General features: G+C 50.2%; 1 protein-coding gene across 6 annotated transcripts in view; it reads right to left on the reverse strand.

The window, feature by feature from the left end:
* fne (ELAV like RNA binding protein found in neurons) overlaps positions 1-24,897 on the reverse strand; it is a 193,154-nt gene that overhangs the window by 122,034 nt on the left and 46,223 nt on the right. The window contains exon 1 of one of the 6 annotated variants that reach the window (XM_089550373.1): positions 20,797-21,866. The exons of 1 other annotated variant lie outside the window; for it this stretch is intronic. Coding sequence is in view for 3 of the 5 variants with exons in the window: in XM_089550356.1 (XP_089406482.1) it covers positions 8,613-8,760 (148 nt within the window). In the remaining 2 variants the exon portion in view is untranslated. Of the gene's footprint in view, positions 1-8,612; positions 8,977-9,083; positions 9,229-20,796; positions 21,867-24,897 lie in introns of those variants that run through there. 4 more of the 6 variants (XM_089550375.1, XM_089550356.1, XM_089550363.1 and 1 more) reach the window with 4 other exon arrangements.

Below are 24,897 nucleotides of genomic sequence, written 5' to 3' on the forward strand. Positions count from 1 at the left end.
CATAAATTCTCGACAAAAGACCATACCAGAAGCAGCGAAAGCTCGGTGTCGACCGTATCGACGGCCACAGCGCGTGGTCGCTGGCGCGCGTTTTCGGAACAAAGGGCTCATCAATTACCTTCCGTGAGCTAGCGAGGGATAGTCGAAACGTGGTCGAAACCCAGTTGGACCGGTCTTATGGCGAAGCTATGTATAGCGAGCACAGCAGTCGATGTTCTGCTCCACAGTAACGCGCCCAACGCGGCTGGCGAAGCCTTGACTATAGGTATGCTTTGCAACGCACGGTGTACATTAAGGCGAAAGCCTTTAATGCCCCATCGTTGTCGACAGAAGGTTGTCAGAGGTGCCACGCTTTTTCTAGTCAGCCCAGAAAAACAAACTTTGTTCAAGATGGGATTCGAACCACCATGCTTCAGTTCGGCAGCCGAACGTGCTAATGGCTACGCTACTTCCTGCCAACGCGTACGTACTTCTCCTTGTCTAGGACGCTGGAGAGTGTTTGCAGAAAGGCGTCCAATCAGACGGATGCCCTCCAGTGTCTCCAGCATTTAAGATTCACAAACAATTGTGTACTCAATTAACATCCTAACCACCCATCAGTGACACAACCAGCAACACCGCGCTGAAGGCTTTCGCCTCAACGCACTTTAGGCCAACAAAGTGCCCCCGTGTATTTTTTGCGACTTATTTCTCAAATCAAAATGCTTGCTGCTTAACAGTGACCCAGAATTCATTCCGCCAACTAAAATATGTTACGTTGTGTACGCTTACATTAGCAGTGTAGCTGCCCAACTATGTCTGCGCAGTCCAAGTTTAAACACACGCACAAGCTAGCGGAATTTGCTACTTTTTTATGCCTTGTACTATTAATTCGAGTTATGGCTCCGTCGCGTAAGCAAAAAAGTGTCCCCAGAACGCGTCCGCAAAGTTTTGTCCGCACGATTACGTCGTTCTCTGAAGAGAAAATGTGTGAAAGTGCGATTCTGACAATGTGTGATAAAATAATGCCGCAGAAAAAATTTTGGTGATGAGGTGCATATTATTTAATTAATAAACGCCTAAAAATAAACTTCGCCTTCGAAATAGCCATTTTTTCGATATACTACATGGACGTCAGAATAACCACGAACGTCGTTATAGTATGTAGATGTGTTGCTTCCGCATTGCTCCAATGCGGGTCGCCGCAGTGATTTCAATATTATTCTTGTCAACAAATGTTCAAGGTTTATGTTTTTATATTTCCACTATCTACAGAGACGGGAAAAGAGAATCCCAGGACAGGAAATTCACAACATTAAGTCACTTCCCCTGGCTGTGACTTACAGCGTCCAAGAAAACCAAATAATTCCTAAAACAGGCACGAAACCGGCCTCGCAAGTCCGCCAACACAAAATTACAACCTCGACACGAGCGGTGGCAATAAATTTAATTACGGGGCTGCATATTAGCGTGGCACTTCGCGAGCCATACACGTAAAGGAGCGTCGGTCCCTTCAGGCCGGGAAAGCACACAGCACGTAAGCAAAGCAACGCACGCAAGTCCGGTAAGGAGCCAACTAAAAACCGAGGCAATTACAAGCCTCCACTCCGGCGGCAACAGTCCGGCGACCAAGCGTACTACGGACACAACGTAACCAAGACGTGATGCTTCGCAAAAATTACTCTATCGTCCCTCGGTAACGAAAGAGAGGGAACCTGAGCTTCTGGGGTGATATGTGTGGAAAAGAGGGGAGGGGGGGGGGGGGTAATGTCTCTTGTAGAAAACTACATGTTTCATGTCAACGGCGCATAGCAACCATGCTTGACAACACCACTGCGAACAACACGACAGCAATTCCGTAAAAAACAAAACAAAAAACATAACGGATATTATAAACAGACTGCACACACCTCTCCTGTACGAAGTGAGAGAAAAATAAGAAAAAAAAACTCCCGCTTATGGCACCGAGCGGCCAAGCGGAAACACCGCAGGCCAGCGTAGTAAATCCACACAACCCAAACTCGAACGGAAGGTGAACAAAGAACGGAGGAAAAGACGCACGTACAAAATTCCCTCCTCCCGGGGCACACTGCGGGGGTCACTAGGGAAAAAAAGGAAGGGAAACAAAGAGCAAGAAGGGAAACACCCACCCGACCCGCCCTCTCCCCCACAGCGGCGGCATTACCCGAACACACGCGCCTGCTCTGCCCCTGCTTCGCCCACAAACACGACTTGGCAACGCTTTTGGGGGAAAAGGGGGGGGCGGGGATTCGAAGGCGGTGAGTCACGTGTTGGGACCTGGATTGCCCCCCTAGAGCGGCGGTCACCGATCGAACAACTCATCCCGCCCAGCCAAAACACGGAGTCCTGTCTCCGAACGCGGGGTTCTCGCCAATCTCGACAGCTATAGCTTACGTTACAGCGAAGAAGCGACACCCGCATGAGGTACTTCCTAAGGGAGTAACTGTCTGAACAAGGAAGCAAATCTCGTGTAGTGTGCGAACTGTGACAGGTTCTGCTACCGCCATGCGCCGACACTACGCTGCGCCTCACGGCGACGAAGTTGCCCCGCTCTCTTGGTGCTGGCTACGCCTGTCTACACTGCCAGATCCTGCACGGCGGTTCGGTCTCTTGAGGACGCCTAATAAACGCACCCCTACACTCGCAACAATAGCTACAAAGCGAATATCTTCTATACGAAAACGTTGCCCATGAGACAGAGTAGGTAGGGGGCGCTCGCGAGGGAGTGGTCACGTGATGCGGCTAGGCAGGATATAGGCACTTAAGAAATGGGTGGTCTCGAAGGATATGCTCAACATCTGTCGCTTGTGACTTGGCATCTCATGGATGGCCGAAAGCCGGGGGGTTTTGAACCTAAATACCGAGCTCCGTTTCCAAAACGAGCTCCCGCCCTACCATTCTTGCCCGAGTTGCTTTGGGATGTTAAACCCCAATAAACCTAAACCAAACCATTCTTTGACAAAGGAAGGGCGTGTCGGGATCGAGAGTTTGCCTCGCCTAAAGTATGCTGTCGTGCCTCAAGCCCGAAACCATCAAAGTGCCAGCTTTACTGCGGCCAAAGCCCTCCAGGAATTGCAGATATAATGCAGACTAGACCGGCACGTCGTCCCTACGACATAAACTAATATAGGCTACCAAGAAACAAAAAAAAAAACATCTCCAAGCGCTGTGTACTGAAGCGTTCTGCGAGTCAATAACGCCGGCGCGAAATCATTTGACTTGCAATAAATGCATGCTGTTCGCTATTCAGCGGGCGGTCAACACATGCGGCCCTTCCAATGCAATGTGAACCTTCAGCCTGTATCCTTTTCTTTTTATGTTTTTGTCTGCCTTACTACAGCGCTGCAGCGCCCGTCAGTACCTCGCACGCTTCTTTTCGTTTCGTTTCACCGACGCCACGGACTAGCGACTTCCGTACCTCGTCGTCAACGCCCGGATATCAGAAAATACGCGGGCCAATTCCACAGCGACTGCATTGCGGCCGTCTCCGCTTCCTTTTCTCACAATTTTCTCCTGTCCGGTCACCGTTCGCCCGGACCACGGTCCGGGGCCTCGTCGAAATAAAAATAGAAACAGACAAAACAGAACCCCCCCCCCCCCCCCCCCCCCCCCCTTCACCCTAACAGCGGAGGTCGCCATGACAACCAGCGTTTGGTATTCGGCCCCCTTGACCCGCGAGATGGCTTCCCGACCACGTATACGCCCGGTAACGATGGCACGCAGGCGGATAGCAGCAGAAAGTTGGCGCGCGCCAAATCGCACCCCCCGGTATAAGTAGATTGGGGCAGCGCAGCGGACGCCATGTACAGACGCGTCAAGGACAATGGAGGAGTGCACGGAATGAAGTTACTGTCTCGTTCCCATTTGGGTGATCCTTTACTTCTTTCGTTTGCATTCCCGCATTTGTACGGTTGCAAGCAAACATGGAACAACGAGTGACCACCTGGACCAATGTGATTTGGACCGCGGCTTCAACAGATAAGCTACGGCCGCCAGTGCCTTCATTTTCGATGCGCTCAAGAATGTCTGTCTGCGTACCAGGAGAATGTCACACCCTGCGGAACTAGATTTACCTTGCCGCGTATTGCAGTAATTTACAGTCTTTGTCAAAAGTTTAGAGCCCAGGGAGTTTGCTTCTAAGCCTCGCAGTGGGACTCCTGTAACATCCGTGGCAGTCCTACCCATTGGAGGAGGCAGGACCAGAAATCATCTTACCTTCAGCAAATCTGGAGCGCCGGTGATGCATTACGAACCAGACAGTGTGCTTCAGAAGCAAACCCCCTGGGCTCCAAACTTTTGACAAAGGCTGTACTTCTATAATTCCTAATCTATACAATCTATCATCGCTTACTTGACAGTTTTTCCTAGTATGTACCACGCCCCTCGATAATGTCGGTTTGGTTTACGGTTTATGGTGTTTAACGTCCCAAAGCGACTCAGAGCTATGAGGGACGCCGTGAAGGGCTCCAGAAATTTGGACCACCTGGGCTTCTTTAACGTCCACTGACATCGCGCAGCACAAGGGCCTCTAGCATTTCGCCTCCATGGAAATTCGACCGCGGCGGCCGGGATTCGAACCCGCTTCTTTCGAGTCAGCAGCCGAGCACCATAACCAGTGAGCCACCGCGGCGGGCCCCCCCCTCGATAGTGTCCGTTGGCCAATGAATGTGCTTGAAGTAAATGAGAATATCACGCGCTGAGCGAAAAAGGCCGTTAGCCCTAAGGGACGGCTGTGTCCTCTGTCGTCGAAACAAGCGCTGTTTGTCTATACACCTGCCGCCTTTTCCGCAAGAATCTGCAGCAACCTCATTATGTCATGCCTGCAGAGGTCCCGCATGTCTATGGCCGTCCTTTTACTAGATCACTAATCGGCTGCGTGTCCGCATTGAGGGGCTGCTCCATCCTTGTACCTTGTACGAAGGAAAATAAAATTTGATTTGATTTCAATCAATCGTCAGCATGGCAACCTGATACCAAAAAATGTTTTTTTTTAATTGGAGGCAATGTTAGCAATATCGGCAGAAAGTAATGCAAATAGCATACCGGTAGTCTGTTTATATGATGCAAGGCTGTTCATCCAAACATGGGCTAGAACTCAATATTTTCCTTAATTTTACACAATAACACAGCATGTTTATTAAAGACATTCGGAATCAGGCGACAGTATATCAATCCGCTGTACTCTTCTTTCAAGGATGTAGAGCCATTAAGTTGCCTATGATGCTTCTGTAGACTCTTCAAGCGATACAGTATACAGAGTGTTTGATCATCATCAGCCTGACTACTCCCACTGCAGGGCATACAGGGTGTTTCACGTAACTTGAACCAAGGATTTAAAAAAGGCGGTAAACCGCAGCCCACTGAAACTAACAATACATTGTTCGCCATCATGTAGCGCTCCTCATAATATTTTTATTGCGCCTAATTAGTTCATTAACAAAGACGAATTATGCAAATTTTCAAATATTCATTTAGTGCCAAGACCATTACGTTAGGTTGTAGAGCAGATTTATAAACAACCGATCCTGTTTATTGTAGCATCGTATCTCCTACGGGGTCCTTTTTTCCGGCATCTAAAAAAAGCCGGCGAAATATGAAAAATACCACGTGACTGCGCTCGTGCGCTACCAAATTGCAGCGCTCTCAACGGCGCTTCGAGCAAACGGAGCGTGCCCGCTGACCGTGGCGAAGTGAACGGCCGCCGTTCTTAGCAGCGGCTTGACAGTGCGTCAGCACTTTTCGCAGCGGCGGTAACCAACTACTTCTACATATGTCTCATGTAATCGGCGCTCTACTAGAAAGTACGAATTCCACTTAGGATCACCATCATGCCAGTACTTTGTGTCTCTGGTATACAAGTACCTCCCCAAAAGAGCGTCACCGCCGATAAATTCCACCTGACTTAATTTTGTAATATGGCGTGTAAGACTACAGGGTTAGCCTCATTGACTGACTTGGAAATGCAAGTGTCGAGCAACTAGTTTACGACAGCACTCCCCACCCCCCCTTGGGCACTCCTCAGCGCATGAATACGCCTCGTAACACGTAAGCCCGGAAACTTTGAGACACAATCAACACAAGCCGCGTTTACACGAATGCGACAGCAGTCGGCTCCAGGCCATTTTTTTTTTAGGGAAAGCGCAAGAACGTCGAGAAAGTGAGCAGAGGACAAGTCAGGCCTTCTAAACTTCACAAAACCTGCTCTTTCCCCAAAAAAGTTGTCTGGAGCCGACTTCTGTCGCATTTATGTAACCGAGGCTACAGTCTAGGTAGGCCTATTAGTACGTGTCCCCGAATGTAGTAAGCATCAACCAAGCTCTAAAACGGCTTTCGCAACTATGCCTCCCCGGATTCAGGTGCCCTTCCGCAACGAGCCCTACAAAAGCAAGAAAAGCCCGTGCGCAGGGCCTCCCTCCCCGAACAGGGAAAGCAGGGAAGAAAGCGGTCCCGATCGAACGTCCTTCCCTCTCCCTCCCGTCCTTCCCTCGCTCCCCACTATTTTCAACCCGGGGTCAGGCCCGTACCTCGGCGAAAACGCGACCGAGACCAAAAGCGGGGGGTCGTCCACCCGACACGAGCGTGCTATATACACTCGCGAGGGGGCACGCAGGGCGTACGCGAACCCGCAATGGCTCCTCGGCATCGATTTCGCCGCGCAGAAAGAGCAGCACTCTCGCCGCTTATGGGTTGCCCTCCGAGGGCCCACGCATGACGTCCAGGTGGGGAAGGCGCGGAAAGGGAAGATATGGGAATGAACGAGGGAAAGCGGCAGGAAGGGGAAAAAATTAGGGCTGAAAGGGAGAAGGGACCGGAGCGCTGAGTGCCGAACGAGAGGTGATATGTTGGGAGTAATATAACAGCAACAGCAAAAAAAATGATGTCGAAGCATTGGCTGAAAGACAGCGGTAACGGGTGTTAGCTTCAGTTGCCACTGTATGCCAATCGTTCTTAGAGATACTCTTTGGGAAAAAGCGCAATCACAAAAAGGAGCGACTCAGTAACGCCTAGCAAGACGAAATGTGGTCAAATAAAGGAAGATGAGGAAGAACTCCGTGGAAGGTCCGGCAGCATTAGCTTCAAAACTATGTACACAACTTAAATCGCATATATCCGCACGGAGATGGATATACAATCAAATCTCAATGACTGAATCTGAAACTGGACCGAAAATTTCTTCCAAATACACGAAATTCATAGACAGTCAAACTGGAATCTGTAACAAACTTTCCCACTCCAACGCGCGGTTCGGATCCGCGGCGTTGTGTACTGTGAGTTTTTACAACACACGGTAGGTGAAGATCACGCGATCAAAGCAACCCGCTCGAATAGAGCAGGAGCTCGAATTCAACCGTTCTGAAAGATCAAAACCCACCACTTTGTGAGAAAGCCGCTCACAACCGCCCTGTCCACTTAAGGCACGAAATGAAGTCCCGCTTGCATTCCGTATACTCGGAAGCGCTGTTCCCATTTACGCCGCACGTGGGACAACACTCCGCCGCGGCGCATCCTCCCTCGTTCCATGCAGCTACCCGCTAGGGACACAGAAACATGAACGGGCAAACAACAATGCGACGAGAGAAAAGAAAACAATAAGAGCGTTCGCAGACACACGCGAGTACGCGAGGAGGCCCTCCCGGCAGCGGCAAACAGAGAATGGCGGCGACAGCGCATTCCGAGCTCCGGGCGATGACAAACGAGGCCCCCGGGCTCGGAGGCCAGATGCGTGTCAGCTCGCGAGCGCCAGGGGCAAGCGCGGTTGCTTCGCGCACAGCTCTACGGCGGGCACCTATTTCACAGCACGGTTATGGCGACTGCGACGTCGAGCGTCGCGCTTCGCGGTTTCGCTCCGAACGGATCAATCACAGCAAACGAGCAATCACAGCAAGGTGCTAAAAGGGACAGTCAGGACAACTGCATCCAATCATCGTTATCAGTAAGAAAACCATTCCGTGGCTCTCTGGCGACGCTTCTACAGCAGCAAACTACGCATTTATCGCCTAAAGAATGGTGTATCAAACATATCTTCCCGCCATTTGATTCAAATTCGTGACGTCCTCACCAAAAAAAGCGGGCTGCAAGCGTTGTGAAGTGAATAGCTGCTCAGCGTAGCCTCTGTGATGCGAGCGAATTCGGTGTCGACGTGCGCGTTTTAGTTTCGAAATTGGCCGTAGACGGCGACACCTGTGCAACTTTTCTTGGTCTTTCTTAACTGACTAACCTCTGTTCTTAACGAGACTTGTTTATTTACGATTAAAACGGGGTATCGTATTCATACAGGCCAACTTTAAATTATCGCCGGTGTCACTTTAATACTTCGCATACACGAGACATCGGTTATCGGCGGAGTTGAAAAAGTCGCACGTTCAAACTCTCCGTCCTGAAGCACCATGTGAAAGTGCGCCGCCGGATCAGCTAACGTGCACGACCCTTAAACGGGTGTCCGCGACACCGGCATAAGTATGCCACCAACGGACTTCACCTTCCAAAATTTCGTTTCCACTCGTTTCCACGAGTAGTATTCAGAAAGCTACGGCAAACAACACGCCAAGTTACCTCGAGCGCTGCAAAGCTACCATCAGCACTGCCGTAACGCGCAAATAGCACTAACTCACCGGCTCTACGAATGGCCAAACACAGCGGATTGGCACTAGCGTCGAACTCCGCGCAGGCTCCAGGGCTGGTACGAAGCGTCAACGCCGCACACACCGGCGATGCGTGGCCCTTCCGACACGGACAGAACACCAACATGATCCACAGCATCAAAGAAGCCCACCACTCAAGGGGTACGAGCTTCGCACACGCCTCGCAAACTCTGCCACGTTGTATAGAAGCCGCAACAGGCCCGGTTTCAATACGACGAACGCTGACGGTACGAGCGCGAGATAACGGAAAGCAACTCTATCCGACCACGTACTATAAACGCTGAAGGATCCCGAAGTAACACGCACAACGTGGCAACCCCAACACTACTCGCCGGACCAAGCGCTGCAACCATGCGCTCCAACAAAATAGCCGTGGGTTGCCAGACACGGTACGGCCAGCCGCTAATAAGTAGTTATGCCGCAGCAAGAAAGCTCACTCACCGCAATGAACGTCAATAGTTATTCTGCAAGAGAATTGGCTATCCGTAAGAGCTCCGCACGGACCTCCTTAGTTACGCCGAAAGCTGTGCGTAATAACACGACGTTCGTCAAATAAGTGCACGCTTGTCGCCGATTCGTAGACCACTGAACGTCCGGACACAGCGATCTTCGCCCGGAACCGCACGCACCAGTTGGACGTCGACAGAGGCCGCCACTGACGGCGTTCGAAGCTCACCACAAAGTACGGAACTAACGGAACGAACGCTAAAGATACCCGCGTTTGCGCTGTCCGGACGAGACGCTGAAACCGAGCGAGCGACATCCGACCGGAAGACCTGAAAACGAAACTCGCGCTCGCTAAACTAACTACCCAGCACGGTGTAAAAAGTTGCCCACTGATGGGGTTTGTAGTGCGGAGACTTGCCGCCAGGTCGCGGCTTCTTCCGCGCTCACCGATGGCGCTTTTCGGCTCTTCAACAGCGAGAGCTAAGACGTCGCAGACTCTTCGGGAGTTAAGAGGAACAAGTTTTCGCGGAAGCCTCGACTTTCTCCCGAAAGCCGTATCGCAATCAAGGAAACATTAGTAAAGATAAGGGCGATAATCCTCACAGCGACGGGGTGACTGCCCTGTGACGATACTATCTAGCCGCCCTATCTAACCGCCCGAACAGTGCTATGCCGGCTACGCATAGGCGGAGTCAGACACACATTTCTCAAGCATTTCACCCAGAGGAGCCGATCACCAGGCCAGGTGAAAGTCTATACCCATTGCATCCCGGAAAACGCGGCGCGACAGCGCCGCTACATTTTTGTCGTGCGGGTGCTCGCGCGTCTGCGGCAACGCGGCCGTACGCCGCGCGTCGCGTTTTTCGCGAGAAAAACGCTCCATGCGGTTTCCGCGAAACAAACTAAACGCTCTAAGCGTTTTAGTCGCTTAAAGGGAAACTGCATAGGTTTTAGAAATCAACGAGCTTAAGAGGGTCTAATGTGTGAAGCTTACAGGTAAAGCATGCAAAGTCTCTTTGGGCTAGCACTTGAAATAGTGCAGTAATCGACGATTAAAATCCGGACGCCCTTCAAGCTTCTCCGCAGCGCACAGTGTCTAACAAGTCAGGGCAGGGTGTGGCTGACGACAGCGGTAATTTGAATTCATACCTTCCGTGACGTCACGTTGAATTTCTCTGCACTCCTCCGTTGCATTGAGGAGAAGCGCGAAATTCAATCGTCGATTACGTCACTATTTTAAATGCTAGTACAAAAATACTTGGCATGCTTTACCTACAGCCTATATAGATTTGAATCCTAGAATATCGTGAAATTCTCAAAAAAGTGGTGCAGTTGCCCTTTAAGGCATTTCTTTCTTTTCGGAACCTATGCACACACGAAGAGTCTATAAATGGTTTTCAGCCTTAAGCGATTATCCTCGGGCGAATAGGATTGTATTCGTCACCTACTCCCTTTCCGTCTTCGTGCTGTTTGTACTTACTGGAGGATGAACGCTATAGAACAAGCTGTTGACAGTGAGCAAGAAAACGGTCAAACTATCGTGACAGAACACGGAAAGACGCAGCCGTTCATACGAACTGGTCAAAGTAAGGTAAGGGCTACGAAAATGCTCAGCGCATTCGCTTAGCTTTGTACGTGTCATAAAATAAGATAAACGCTCCGGGAGAACTTCACAAAGCGCGAATCCGAACGAAAAAAAAAAAAACAAATTTCATTGCATTCATGATACATTGCTTGTGATTTATTGGTGCGCTGTTTGATTAGCATACTTGGAATAAGGCTCCCTCCCTGTACCTATTGTAACCGCCGCGGTGGCTAGCGGTTATGGCACTCGGCTGGTGGCACGAAAGACGCGGGTTCGATCCCCGCTGCGGTGGTCGCATTTCGATGGAAGCTAAATGCTAGAGGCCCGTGTACTGTGCGATGTCAGCGCACGATAAAGATCTTCCATGTGGTCGAAGTTTCCGGAGCCCTCCGCTACGGCGTCCCTCATAGCCTCAGTCACTTTGGGACGTTAAACCGGAATAAAGCAAAAACCGAAACTATAGCTATTGCTGCTTGAAACAACAGAAATAATATGATTTTCCCTTAACTTGCGCGACATGATCTTCGGCATTCGGTTTCACGGTTTAGTGTCACCGGCCGGTTAGCAAAGGATTGATTATCTTTTGGTAGTGTGATATTATGTGAAGTTTAATTTTCCGAAGCGACAGATGGCTATTATGAGGGAAACCCTAGTGGAGGGGCCCGAATTAATGCAGGCCACCTGAGATTCGCTAATATGCGCCGACCGCGCAAAGTACAAGGTTGTTTAGTTACACAACACCTCCACCGAAATGCCGCTGACGCAGACGTCCATCGATCCTGCATGTTCGATTATCTGACAGCGATATCTCAGAGCAGGAGAACTGATCTCCGCACCACAAAAAATTACAAAGAAAAAAAAACATTATTAAGAGCTCACGCATTGCGAATGTTCCCGGAATTCTATCCCATTCTTTTCGATTTATTTCAATGTACTTGAGGCAATCTCTGCTCCGAGGCTAGATCTTCGGTTCATGTTAGAAAAAAAAAACTTATCCAAGGCGTATTCGGTGTGATTTCGGCTGTGCTCTGGTCTGAACTGTACGCGCTGAATTGATTGAAGCCGAATAAAATTAACGCTAGCATTCAACTCCAAACTGCCGTTTCGAGGGCATAGCATGATGAACCGAGTGAAGCCGCAAAATGAACAGCGAAAACGCCAAATTTGGAAGCCCTAGGAAGCACCGTTACGGCTACACGGAAACGATTCATGCACGCACAGTCGGCAGGATAAGACACAAAACTGAAAAAAAAATCCGGTGTCAACGATACCGCGAGATATCGGCCCCATTACCCTTTGAAGTGGACAGATGTCCGCGGGCGCTCGCCAATCGAGTCACGTGACGCCGATAACGGCTGAAAACACGTTGCAAGGGGCGGGTCGAGTCGGCAGACCGCAGCGTTTTATCAGCACACTCGGTGCCCCGTACTCGAGCCAACGGTTTTTAACCCGTTAACATTCCTTCCTTCCCTTTCTTTATCTGCGGCCAACGGCTCCTCCGTGCCCAGATGGGCCGACACAAAGCCGTTGAAGAAAACACCCCGTTCCTAAGCGGGCTGCCACAGGTCGCTGGGCATCAATTGTGACTGCTGCTAGATTCTGTTATGATTCAGCTTTCAGTTCAACTCCGCATGGTTTAGAGCAAAATTATGGCCCGCTTTTGTTCATTCTTATCGTCTGCGATCCCTTCAAGCTCTCGATCGTACTATCAGTAGTATACCTGTACTGACAGTGCCTCTGCGTATTGAGTTCAGGATAATAAGCTTTGAAAAACAAAAAAAAAAACCCCACCAAACTACAATAAATGCCCACTGCGGTGTTTTCACAGCTATGATATTACGCCCTTCAGCACAGGGTCCCGATTTCGAACAATCACGGCAGCCGCATTTCGTTGGAGGCGTCGTGCAAAAATGCCACTGTGAAGTGATTTTGCGGTACTGTGCGTTCCATGGACACTAAGCAACTCTAGAGGACGGGAAATGAAGCGGGCACGTTGTAGTACGACCTTGATCATAGGCTAGAGTGTTGTGATTAGTTGACAGATTTTTTACGTCCTAAAAAAAAAAAAGAAAACACAATCGGCTTTAAGTAAGGGGACTCCGAGGAGAACAGCGAGTGCTTATGCTTCGTGAAAATTCATTGCCTGGCTGCCACTGGCTATGACAATGTTTTCCCGACAACAAAATACGCATTTATTGCCAAGAAAACGGGCTTCAAATTTTCCCGCCAGTAGACTCAAAATTGTTACGTTAAGTCCAAACGTTTCTGAGATCACCATTCGGAAACAAATAGTAGTGTAAGCTGAGCTCAGTGATCCCCGGTTGAAATATCTCGCCACATCGCACCTGGTTTGCAAAACCGACCGGTGATGGCGAAGCCTGTATCTTATGCCCGGCAGTTCTACAGACAGCTCTGTTTTCAGTGAAACTATCCTCAATGTATTTACAAAGCAGTGATATGTCGATAAATGCCAGCTTCAATTTCTCGTCACTGTCTCGCAAGCTGTGCTCAAACTTTCAGAGAGAGCCCAAAGCGACTCAGGCTGTGAGGGACGCCGTAGTGAAGGGCTCCGGAAATTTCTACCAAACTTCCGGAGACCTCCACTACGGCGTCCCTCACAGCCTGAGTCGCTTTGGGACGTTAAACCCCGTAAACCAAATCCAACTTTCAGAGAGAGAAAACCAGGTGAAGTATGGCCAACCGACGGCTCGGGATTACTGTGGACCACCTAGATAGTCTTGATAAAGCCGCAAAGCCTTCGATTTCTGGTAGCTGTGGCTCTAAAACCAACGCATTCCCTTGTGCCCGGTCTCAAACCGCCGTCACCACTGATCCATCGCGGTGGAGCCGTGTGCTAACACTTTGTGTGACTGTAGACAAATCAGGCATTTTTTAAAAGAGGAAAACGTGCCTTTTCGTCGTGTATAGCGAGAGGACGTACCCTGATACCACACCGAGGACCAAAAGATACTTCTTTCGCGCATGCGCAAACGCACCGAATACATCCGCCAATAAACCGCGCCTGCTTAGCAGCGGAGATTTATGCTGAATTCATTCGCCCCATCTATTCCACACTGGCACCCAAGGTTTAGGTTCCTTTCTTGGTTCATCTTAATTAAAAGACCGTCTCGCTGGGCATGATGGAAACTGTTCATCTTTGGTTACAGGCGCGAAAAAAGACAACATAAAGCGGAAAGACAGAACGAAGCCCCTCGTCCCGTCTATCTGCCTTGTGTTGTGTCCTTTTTCGCGCCTGTAACCAAAGATGACCATCTTAATTACTTTCTTAGTTCACCTCAGAAATTAGAGCGCCGTAAAGCTACGAAAATCAGGCTCCATGCAGGGTAAGTAGCCTCAAAACAACGTCTCCACATGAACCTTCTACGCACACAGGTACCAACCTCAATTATGATTTTAAATTTCCTTGCCACAGTTATTAAAATGAAGGCGTAAAATTAAGTCAGCAGAGCGCATTTCGCTTACGTGTGTCCCAAACTCGCCAGTTTCATCGCTAAACAATGGAGTGCCGTTTATCGAGCGTTGTTAGATATGCAAAGACATCTGAAGAGTGTCAGAAATCAATGTCAAGCAGCGCGTAGTTCTCCTCCAACAATACACGCATCTTAATTTTTTTTTTTCAATATTCACTGCCAATGCAGCCCGTTCTGCCGAACAATATGCCCTCGTCACACAGTGCCATACTGTTGGGAAGGTCGCCGCGGGAGCATTCACCCTCTGCCCCACCGCGCCGCGCCGCTGAGCGTGGAACCACGTGTCCCCTTATTACAAAAGAGGAGGGAGTCCGAAACACAAGAGAGAGTAAACGCAGCGAGCGTAAAATGTGCGCAAAAAGAAGACATAAAAGAGAACCGACGGGTGGCCTGTAGCGGGACGCCTTACGTAGCACGCAAGAGCCGCCGCCCCTCCCCGACCGCACCATCTGTCGGTGGGTGGGGAAAACAAAAAAAAAGAGAGCTAGCACACGCGCGCGCACACACACCCCCGAGCTCTACGCGCTGATTGGGCTTCCCCGAACGCACGGCTGCATCGCAGTGAAGAGCTCTTTCGAGCAGATGGAAGACGCCGCTTGCGTCGGCTGGCACGAGGCCCGAATATAACAGGTTTCCAACCGGGAAAAAAAAAACAAAACAAAAAAAAGCAGTAAACGTCAGTGCACTGTTGCGCTTCCACTAAAAGCACGCAGCATGAGCTAACTAAGCAATTTTAACCTAGTTTATGAAGAAGCCCTGCACGCTATCGTGCTGTCTCGCTGTCAAAAAATCTGCGCCCCCCCCCCCCCCCCCCAAAAAAAAAAAGCTATATTATACTTCTAGGGTGCTGGGTAACAGAAATGTGCTCCCTGCTTCCCATATCGACAGTGACATTTGTTTGTAGATGACGTCTTTTTTCTTCCACCTTTCAAGATAAAACGACGTCGCCCGTACTCAGCGTACTATACTAGGTGGCGTTGGAAAAACGGGAGAGTTGTTGAAAGTGACAATTTTCGTATCTCGAGATCAACCGACTGTCGCAATCGATGCCACTCTGAAGGCGATATTGAAACCTAATCTGTAGGCTGCAACCTCAAGCGGTTGCACCAAGCCGCACATTACAGGCGCACACGAACCGCTGAATCCTCCTCAAACTTCCAGTTTAACCTCGTTACAGCGAAGTTGCGGCGGCGTGCCATTCGCTTCGCTATAGCCGTAGCTTCGTTATAGCCCCTGTTGTCCGAGCTTCCAAGTGAATCTGCATTCCTTCGTTATACGTATTATTTAGTTATAAATAGTTTCGTTATAACGATGTTCGTCTAAATGAAAAACGGTACGGAATCTGAGCCGCTTATTTTCCATTGGCGAGTAAGGCTAACCAGTGCACAAATTAACACTCATTCGTGTCAGCCAACCTATGCAGGCGTCCACGCCAGTGTTGGCATCATCGACGTAATACGCTTTACAGGACACGTTAACCCACAAAATAATAAACTTTTCAAAGGTTTCGTGGTTGTAATCCACACATTAATACATGTTTGGTTTTATTAGGAAGCCCTATAAGCTCCTGTGACTTTCTTTTACAGCTTAACATCTGTTCATAAATGGCGGTAGTTAATGGAGGAGCGATAACTTCCCGTGCCGTTGAATGCCGCGAAACGCGTTTCATCCGATTACGGCTAACCCAGGCCTACGGGGAAAGCGTCATTCCACGAGTTTTCCGGCTCTGCACACGAGCCTACAGTGTTCACAGTGATGCCACCAAAGCATGCGAAGCCTTCCCGGTACACTTTCAACAGAAGGGAGAAAAAAGAGTATAAGCTCTTCTTTAGTGCACAAAATGATGTGCGTTAGAGGACAGTATACTCCCTTATTACTCCCGCCCCGCCCCGATGGCACAGTGGTTATGGCGCTCGGCTGCTGACCCGAACGACGCGGGTTCCATCCCGGCCGCGGCGGCCGAATTTCGATGAAGGCAAAATTCTAGAGGCCCGTGTACCGTGCGATGTCAGTGCACGTTAAAGAACCCCAGGTGGTCGAAATTTCCGGAGCCCTTCACTACGGCGTCCCTCATAGCCTGAGTCGCTTTGGGACGTTAAACCCCAATAATCAACCAACCAACGAACCTTATTGCTCCCATATAGGCGCATTCGTGCTTATAGAGAACAGATCCGTAACCTTCACCAGCACGTTGCTTTGCACGGCTCAGTGTCCATTTTCTAGAGTTTTCGCTGAATTCGGTGTCGAGCGCACTTTTCCTCTACTCGCAGCATCCACAAGCAAAAACCGCCCGTCAAAAACTGCGCAGCCTGAAAAGCGGGAGCTATATAGGTTGAGCAATGCCTATAGTTTCGCAAGGAACGCCATTAAGCCCACTGGGTCGAGTGCCAAAAGTAAGAGAATACATTGAAACCATTCCTGTGACGTCAGCAGCCGCAGGCACGAATTAGCCCTTCCAGACGAGGGTGAAAGGAGGAAGGTACTGCGAGGGGGGGTGGGGGGTGGAAAGACCCGGTCGCGGAGTGATAGCGGTGAGCCTGTTTAACTTGGGCGCTCAGGCGTTGGGTAAACATTTTTCGCCGCTCGCGCGCCCCAGCCGGCTACAAGCCACGTGGCGGTTTCGTGCCTGCGCGCTAGCGAGGGCCTAAAATTCTCAACGCAAACCTGCCCTCTCTCGCAGAGAGCATTAAAAATAGCAAAAGAAAAACACGGCGCGGAGTGCGAACGACATCCGTTCAGTTCGAACCAGTATCAGAAGCCGAAATGGAACGAGATTAAATCGGGGAAGCGAAAAAGAAACAGAAGCAACAGTTTCTCGGAGCCCGAGTGTCGGAGAAGGTCCCCCCCGGGAGCATTAGAAAAAGAAAGCAAGCCCTCCATGAAGTAGAAACAGGGGCATCCCAGTGACACGGGCGGCGTCGTTTAAACACCGCAAAGCAACAGCTGCTTTTGCCCTCCCAGTCCTTCTTCACCTTGCTTCGTTCAGTAATTCTCTTACTACTTCCTTTTTCCCATTATTATTTTCATTTCGCTTCTGCGAAGCCCCACATTCTCTCTATTCGAACCTTCTTTCCAATGGTCCCGTATCGCTCAAGGCGTTTTGCTACCCCCTCAAGTTAGGATTCATATTTCAGCTAGGAAGTATGTACTGTACGCTGTGTATCGAGCTGAACTGCCACACTGGGCTAAGAAACAAAAAAAAATCTAAGAAACGCCACACATAAGCTTAAGCTTATCCAAACAACAACAGAGATGGATCGGAGAGCACGGTGTGGGTCTCCAAAGTAAACACGCAGCTAGTCACTAAGCAAAGTGACATTTTGAAAAGGGGGGGGGGGAGGGGGGGGGGGAGAGAGCTGTAGGTGTTGTATGCGGATACTCTGACACTGGTTCGCTACCAAAAGAAAAGATAGATAGCGCAGAAAATAAACCTAAGCGAAAGTTCGAAACTAGCTGCTTTGAGAATCTGGAAACGAAAACGAACGCGTGCGGTGGAGGTTGGGGGTAGGGAGAGGGTTAACGCAGAAGAGGAGAGGACGGGAGGAGCAGCGCCGGACGCTTTATTTTTCTTTCCCAAAATATATATCGGTCTCGGTTCGCCCACTTCGTCGGTTCGGGAGCGAGGAAGCGAAGCTGTTGCCACGTTCCGTTCGAATGGGCGCCCCCTATGCGGATGCTTCGCTGCAAAGCTCAACTGCATAAGGCATGCCGCTAGCGGGGGAAGCACGGAGTGAAAACAGGTATACCCCGAAAAAAAAAAGGAAAATAAAAAAAAAACTCCGGAAGAGGAGCATGTGCAAAGAATAGAAGTAGTCTGTATATCACACCCTGCAGAGGCTTTTTTTTTGTCTTCATTCTGTAATTCTAGGTGCTAGAAAAAAAAATAACTGAATCGCCGTGAGGCGAGCATTTCCCACCCCCGCCCCACTAGTAAGGGTGCATGGAGAACAGCCCACCACCGCGCTGGCACGTGCCAAGAAAACACAAAAGAACCACACCAGAACCCACCGAGAGCGTGCAGAGGTTGCCGAACTACGGCACTGGCGCGCACGGCGATTTGTCTCTTTCATTCTTTTCCTCTTTCGCTCCGCGAATTTTCGATGCCGGCGTTAGCACTTCATCATGCCAGGCCACCCTTCGCCGCGAAAAGGCTACCCTAGAAAGCGATTCTACAACTACAAAGAAGAAAAGAAATACCGGGACCGTTAAAAAAAAAAACGCTTCGGCAAAAAAACAAAAAAAAACCAAGCCAGCTTCGTGAAAGAACCCTCCCGGACTGATCCGCTCCAGCGCCGAATCAAACCCGACTCCTAACGGTACTCCTCCCGGACTGCGGCAAACTTGTAAAACTGCGCCATCGACGAAGGGAGGGAAAGTAAACAAGAAAAGATAAAAAGTGAATAAAACTAACAAAAGGCACAGAAGAAAGGCCCAGAAATCAGGCGCCAAAATGAAACAAGCGCCGTCGAACAAGCGCTCCGCCAGCACCCTCCTTCTCGGTTCTTTATGTTCGTTTTTCCCTAGCACAAAAGCGTCGGCACACTTCTAAGCCCGCTGAAGCAAGCAAGTGGACAAAAAAGAAAAAAACAACAAAGAAGAGAGACTGGGAGAGGAAGGGGGGGGGAGGGCATGCGGTTGCCATGTCGGGAGTCTGCGCTTCGAACAAAGGCGCCGCACGGTGGGGGAATAGGAGAGCGCTGGCTTTCGACGTCCCAAAAGAAAAGAACCAAATAGGGCGATACAGATAGATTCAGGGAGGAAAAAAGGAGGAACTAGGGAATTCATCATCATGCGGGACCGGTATCGCGTAACGTTCGTCCGAAAGTACACGCCGCGCTTCGTGTGTACTTTCCATAAAGCGAGGCTGCTCGTTCGGGGGAGAGAGGGAAAAAGCGCACGCGCCAACAGGGCTTTTTCGCAAGGGAGCGGGGAGCTTCAAATGCTCTCCCGTCGCCGCATCATAGGCGCGTGCGATCGAGGCGCGCAGTAGTAGTTGCGCTGAAGTATGACAAATAACCGCGAAACGCTTTTTTTCTTCTCCCTTTTCGGCGCCGCTTGTACGCGAAGCCGCAGTTAGCTCCCGAAAGGAACTTAAAGAAGAAAAAAAAACGAAACTATAGAGCGCCTGTCTTTCAAGAGCGGGATCAAAAACATCAGCCGAAAGGCTCGCGCCGAATGTCCATACCATCAAGCGGTCGCAGACGATAGACAGAAAAGCGTAGGAAAAACAAAGCGCCTCAGAGGCTGACGAAACGAGAGAAAAAAAGAGAGAGAGAGAAGAAAGTAGGGAAAAAAACGGGAGCGAAAAAAAAAGGAGGAACTGCGAGGCCGCCGGCGCGGCGCAAAAAACGGGGAAGAGCAAAAAAAAAAATAAAAGGAACTGGAGCGGCTAGCTCGCCGGCCGGCCTTCCCGGCGTGCCCAGCGCGCCGCTTCCTCCCGCAACAGCGACGCCGTGCGGAGAAGCCATCTTGGCGCGGCGCTCCTCCCCACGCCGCCGAGGAAAAAACGTGGTTCGCCTCCCCATTTCCCGCAGCGACGCTTCCGTTTTTAGGGAAGACACTGATTCAGGCTGCTTCGACGCGTTTTAGAAAACGAATTCCCTCTGCCACGCTACCTCAGCGTTGCCGTGGTACAGATTGAGACTGTTTCGGGGAACACACGGGGTTGGGAGCCACGCAAGATAGGGACGCGTTTCGGGAACAAAGGAAAGCGTCCGCGCTGAGTCAGCGGCGCAGCGCCACGCTACTGACGCGGCTAGGCTGGCACGCGGTGGGGCTGGTCGCCGGCTTTTAATTACTACAGACACGAACGAGGTCAGCGTTTATTATTAGTTAGAGAAGCAGCGTGGCACCCGTTCCTCTTTTTTTCCTTGCCAGCGACCTTGCACAGAGGCCGGAACCGTCAATCGATAGCTATTTACAACGTTCCGTTTCGGTTCTCCCCGGCGACGTGCACGACGCGTGGAGGAGTCCTTTGTGTCGCTTGCAGTCTCCACCGCAACCGCGCTGGACTTGTGGGGTGCGCGTATCACCCGAACTTATCGCTGTGACTGTATATTCACGCGTAAACCTTTATCGCGGATCGGTACAGTCGCGCTGAATAGTGATAACCGACCGCACAGAGACGTGAACATGAACTACCAAGCTTTTAATACAGCAGCTTGGCCCCATTGTGCACACGTACGGAATCACAAATGCGTCTTTAGCTGCGTTTGATAACGAGTGCTCTTAAATATAGGACGGCTTTGTCAATGCTTTGGTCATTCCAATGCTGGGCTACGTATGGTACTTTTCGCTCCGAAAACCACGCTGGATGACATGCGCACGAAGGAAGTCATGGACATCGCGGCGTCACGTTAGTAGAGAAATGACGCACAACTATCGCGAGACGTGTTCTAAAGTAAAAAGAGTAGTGAGGAGAAGCCCACCTAACGGGGCCGCTGAAGAGGTGACGTGTTCGAGCTCGAAACACGTTTTCGCGGAGACTGCCAAGCCCGCAGACGACACAGAGCAGCAACGTGCAAAGCAGGCGACAACATCGATGTGGTTGGAAAGGGATGCGGGAAATGGGTTTCAGGAGATGAGGAAAGAACACCGACAAAAAAAAGCAAAAGATTAGTGGGTCGCTCACCTTGGTTCAAAAGACCGCTCTCCGAAGAGTTAACCCAAGCGAAACTCGTCGTGGTGATGAGGTGTTTGGGGTAGCCAATATCGAGGGTGAGGACAGCGTTTGGAGATGCGCGGTTTATCTTCTGAGTCGGCGATCACCAGTTGGGGTTTGGGAGAGACGGGGGTCGACCGCGTCAAGACTAGGTGGTAGTGCCGGTGTTTGGTGTTGGCCGTGGACGAAAAATCTCACGGGACACCCGTTCCTTTTCGTGAATTCTCTCTCGTCTGCTGCGCGACGACCGAGAAGAAATCGAGGTCTTCCTTTTCTGTCGCTGGTGGTCTCGGGCAGCTACCACGGGGCGCGGAATGTTTTGAGAACAAAAAATACAGGCGACGACGACAGCGGCGGGCGCGAAGTCACACGGACCGGAACTTAACGTCGCGTTCTTCGCTCGATCACACCAGCAGTGCTCGTCCAATCGCCGCGCACTAGGAATTCGCAGACGACGACGCGACGCGTCCAATCACCCACGCGAGCAAGCAGACGACACACCACGTCCTGCGGGGAGCAGACGATTCCCTTTTTTCTTCGTAGCAGACGACGCTGAAAAGCACACCGGAGTAGCACAACAGTAGGGGACGATATGGATCGGGAAAGTAGCGTTACACACAAGGCGGGGACGTTGTTTTCTCTACTGCACTCTCTCTTGCGTTTCTCTGTATCTTTTTTGGCTTCCTGTTTTTTTTGGAGACGTAGACGGAGAGAAAAAAAAATTGAACTAATCGGTGGTAGGCTTGGTTGGAGGGGCGATTCTTCTCTTCCGTTTGGTGGTGGTGGTGGTTCTTCCCGGAGCCAAAGACGCCGGTGTCGGGAGAAAAATTCTTGGCGCCGAAAAACGGGAGGTTGGTGGCACAAGGCGGGCAACTCAGACACGCGGGATTAACGCAAAATCCGAGATGTATAGAAGATGAGAGAGACACACAGATTGAGAGAGAGACAGAGAAAAAACGGAGCTAAAAAACAGAAGAAAAAACGAAACCGGTGTACCCCGACGTGTCTACTGCAGAACACAACACAACCGACGTTCCGCCGACCGTACCAACTAAATGCCGGAACCCGGGCGCCGGGAGCCCCAATAAAAGGGGGACCGCGCAACGCACCGCGCGGTTCGGACCACTCCGCGATCGCGACCACTGCCGTCTCGATGGAGACCGCTTTCTGGGACTGTAAGTGTCAGGGGCGTAGGTAACGTCGAGACCTTCCTCAACAACAGCGCTTTGTGGCTCAAGTTGTTTTTAGTCACAAGCTCCGGACTCCTCTGCATCCGAACTATTTTCCGAGGCGTAGACCCACCGAACGCGGGCGAGGATCCCCAGCGCGCCGCGGCCCGCGGCGCGACTCTCACCCTCTCCCGTCTTTTTTTCCTCGCCCATCTTTCATCCTCTCTTCTTTCGCGCTTCCTCCTCCTCTTTCTATTCTCCTCGCCTCTCTTCCTCGTCTTTTCTGTCTATCTCTTTCTCGTCGCTTCCGCGCGCGTCCACTGCGCTCGCGGGGAGTTTTCGCTCTTCGTCGTTTGAGGCCAGTTTCCGACGTTGCGCAGACGCGGCGCGCGTGAGCGATGGCAGTGGCTTTTCTTCAAAGGAGAAGACGACTACTGGCCGTGTATGAAGTGGCTCACACTTGGACTGCTTACGCACGGGTTTAAAAAGAAAGTAAAGAGAACATCGGTTTGGAGTCCCGCTAATCGTGCATCATTGCAGGCCTTTTTCCCACTCCACGACGAGATGGTGAGTGGACAGATATTTCGAAACTTCGCGGGAAACATGAGACAGTACGGCGGAGAGGGTGTAGATGCATTGTTATTTTCGTGGGAAAGCTGCATTGTCACGTACTTACGTAGCTTCACTTCTGAATGAAGTCGCATCATATAGAGCGTTACTACTAGATGCTGCGCCAATATTTTGCAAGTAAGCGCTAACGCTACTGAAACGTAAGACGCTCAACAGTAGCCTATTCGCCTATACCCGACATGCGTTCAAAAAAAAACAAAAACAAAAAACTACGTGTATTTTTCAAACCCAAGCTCTCTGCACATAATCGGAACTGATCTCAGCACACCTCCCATCACCGCAAACGATGTGAAGCTCCCACTTGTCTTTGCATCGTTTTGAAAGCCGATTACTTATAAATGTTTACAATCACGAATATGTTTTTGTTCCTTGTCATTTGGGAGCGTCGTCCTCAATATTTCTTCTTTGAGCATGTACCGGTTATGTGCACCACCCACTCCTGGTACAGCTCGGTATGAACTCGCAGTAATTCAAAGAAACAAACAAACAAACAAAAGTGCTAGCAGACAGTTTGAATTGAAAGCTATCGACTTCAGCTCGTTGAGATCTAGGGTCCAACGCAAGAGACTAAGTGCTTATAAATCCCGAAGGATATTGATTGAAAGATGCATACAAGAATAGTTAGTGCATTAGGGAACCACTAGAAACAGTGAAAACCCATTACTATGAAAGGCTGATTGTGGTTATCACATGGCGTGGTCATTAAATACAAGACGCCAGTGATACGGATTTAACAAAAGCCGTGAAACATTAATGTCTGTAATTTAAATCCTTAACATCTTGCCGCCGTCTGCAGTATCTTCGGACTGTGTCCTGTGCAGTCATTAATTAGCCTCTGCTTAGTTTTGGCCTTCATGAAAGGCATTTACTTGCAAAAGCGAACAAAACAGCTCAAAAGTGCAATTAATATAGCAGAATTTCCGCTCAACCTTCTGCCTCAAAACTGATGAAAATCCCTGAGATCGGCAATATGAGAGTAGATCTGAGGCGCCAGTTTTCAGCGTTGGTAATCCTGCGCAAAGCCTTATTAATTTGTTAGTGCTTCGCTGTGCGCGCGAGTCCGGTGAACGGGAAGCTTCCTATAAAACTTGCTCCGAGCAGTCGCTTTAGCAGCGCACTAATGAATGCGAGAAAATTCGCTCCAACCCGGTTAATGTCAGTAGGTGAGAAATGATCATTCTGTCGACTAATAAGGGCTGTACTTCCGAAACATGCCGGATTTGTGCCATTGTTTTAGCGTTCTTTTTCCAGCGTGACCTTCCAAACCTTCTATGAAAATTTCCGTGCAGGGATGTAGTGGCAGCGACTGTATCCTAAAAATCAGCGGCCGAACCATGAAGAAGAAAAAAAAAAACTAAGAGAGAGCGTCCGGCGATACGCATGTGCCATTAAGCCTGAGATCATCATCATCATTGCAGCCTAGGCATAAAAAGTAAAAAGGAGAGAGTCGGTCCCCCCGTGATCACAACTCGTGATGGCATGCTGTGATATCTATACCCGCGCATGCGCGGATCAGCACGGTAGACAATGTAGACAAAACTGCTTGCTGTAGACGGCAGAGCCATGGCCCGCGCCAGGGACCTCCCAGACTAAAATATCATCGTCATCAGCCTGACTACGCCCACTGCAGGGGAAACGCCTCTCCCATGTCTCTCCAATAGACGATATGCGAAATTGCTTGGCGGTCTGGCAACACCGCGCCCACAACTTCCGGTTTCCATCTTGGCTCGGTCGAGCTCGTCGAGCTGGTGCATCGTTTGCTATGCGTACTTTCTTCTTGCGAGTGCAATTTCAACAGGAAAGCTTCAGCTGCTGCGTTGTTTTCACAGCTGATCTTTGACCAAATGTAGGTGCTTTCAATAAGCGCCAGCTTACTCCTACCGCGTCCTCAGCTTCGATTGAAGTCTGGCGCTGATGATCGCAATAATCGGCACTCGAAAGTGGGTTGGAAAGTCGAACCGTGACCGTGTGCTGTTGTCGTTTTAATGCTCGCATTAAAGCCCCAGTTCATGCATCACGCATTATCATGGCTATTTTATTCCCAGGTGGACGCGAATTCATCAGGTAGGGTAGCGAGCGGTTATTTTGCGGTGAGTGCGCACGTGTGTTGACAAACTTCTGTGACAGTGCGAACTTTCGTTCGCGCCGACGCCAGGAGCTTCGTGCATTGCAGTATAATCACACAAGACCCTCGACCAGCTGCGTAATTCGATTCCTTTACTGTAATGTGCAATGCGCATCCGCGGTTTTCAACGTCACCGTTTCAGAGCCC

This window comes from Amblyomma mixtum, chromosome 1 (assembly GCF_055824585.1).
Source record: "Amblyomma mixtum isolate Tamu chromosome 1, ASM5582458v1, whole genome shotgun sequence".
Taxonomy (NCBI): domain Eukaryota; kingdom Metazoa; phylum Arthropoda; class Arachnida; order Ixodida; family Ixodidae; genus Amblyomma; species Amblyomma mixtum.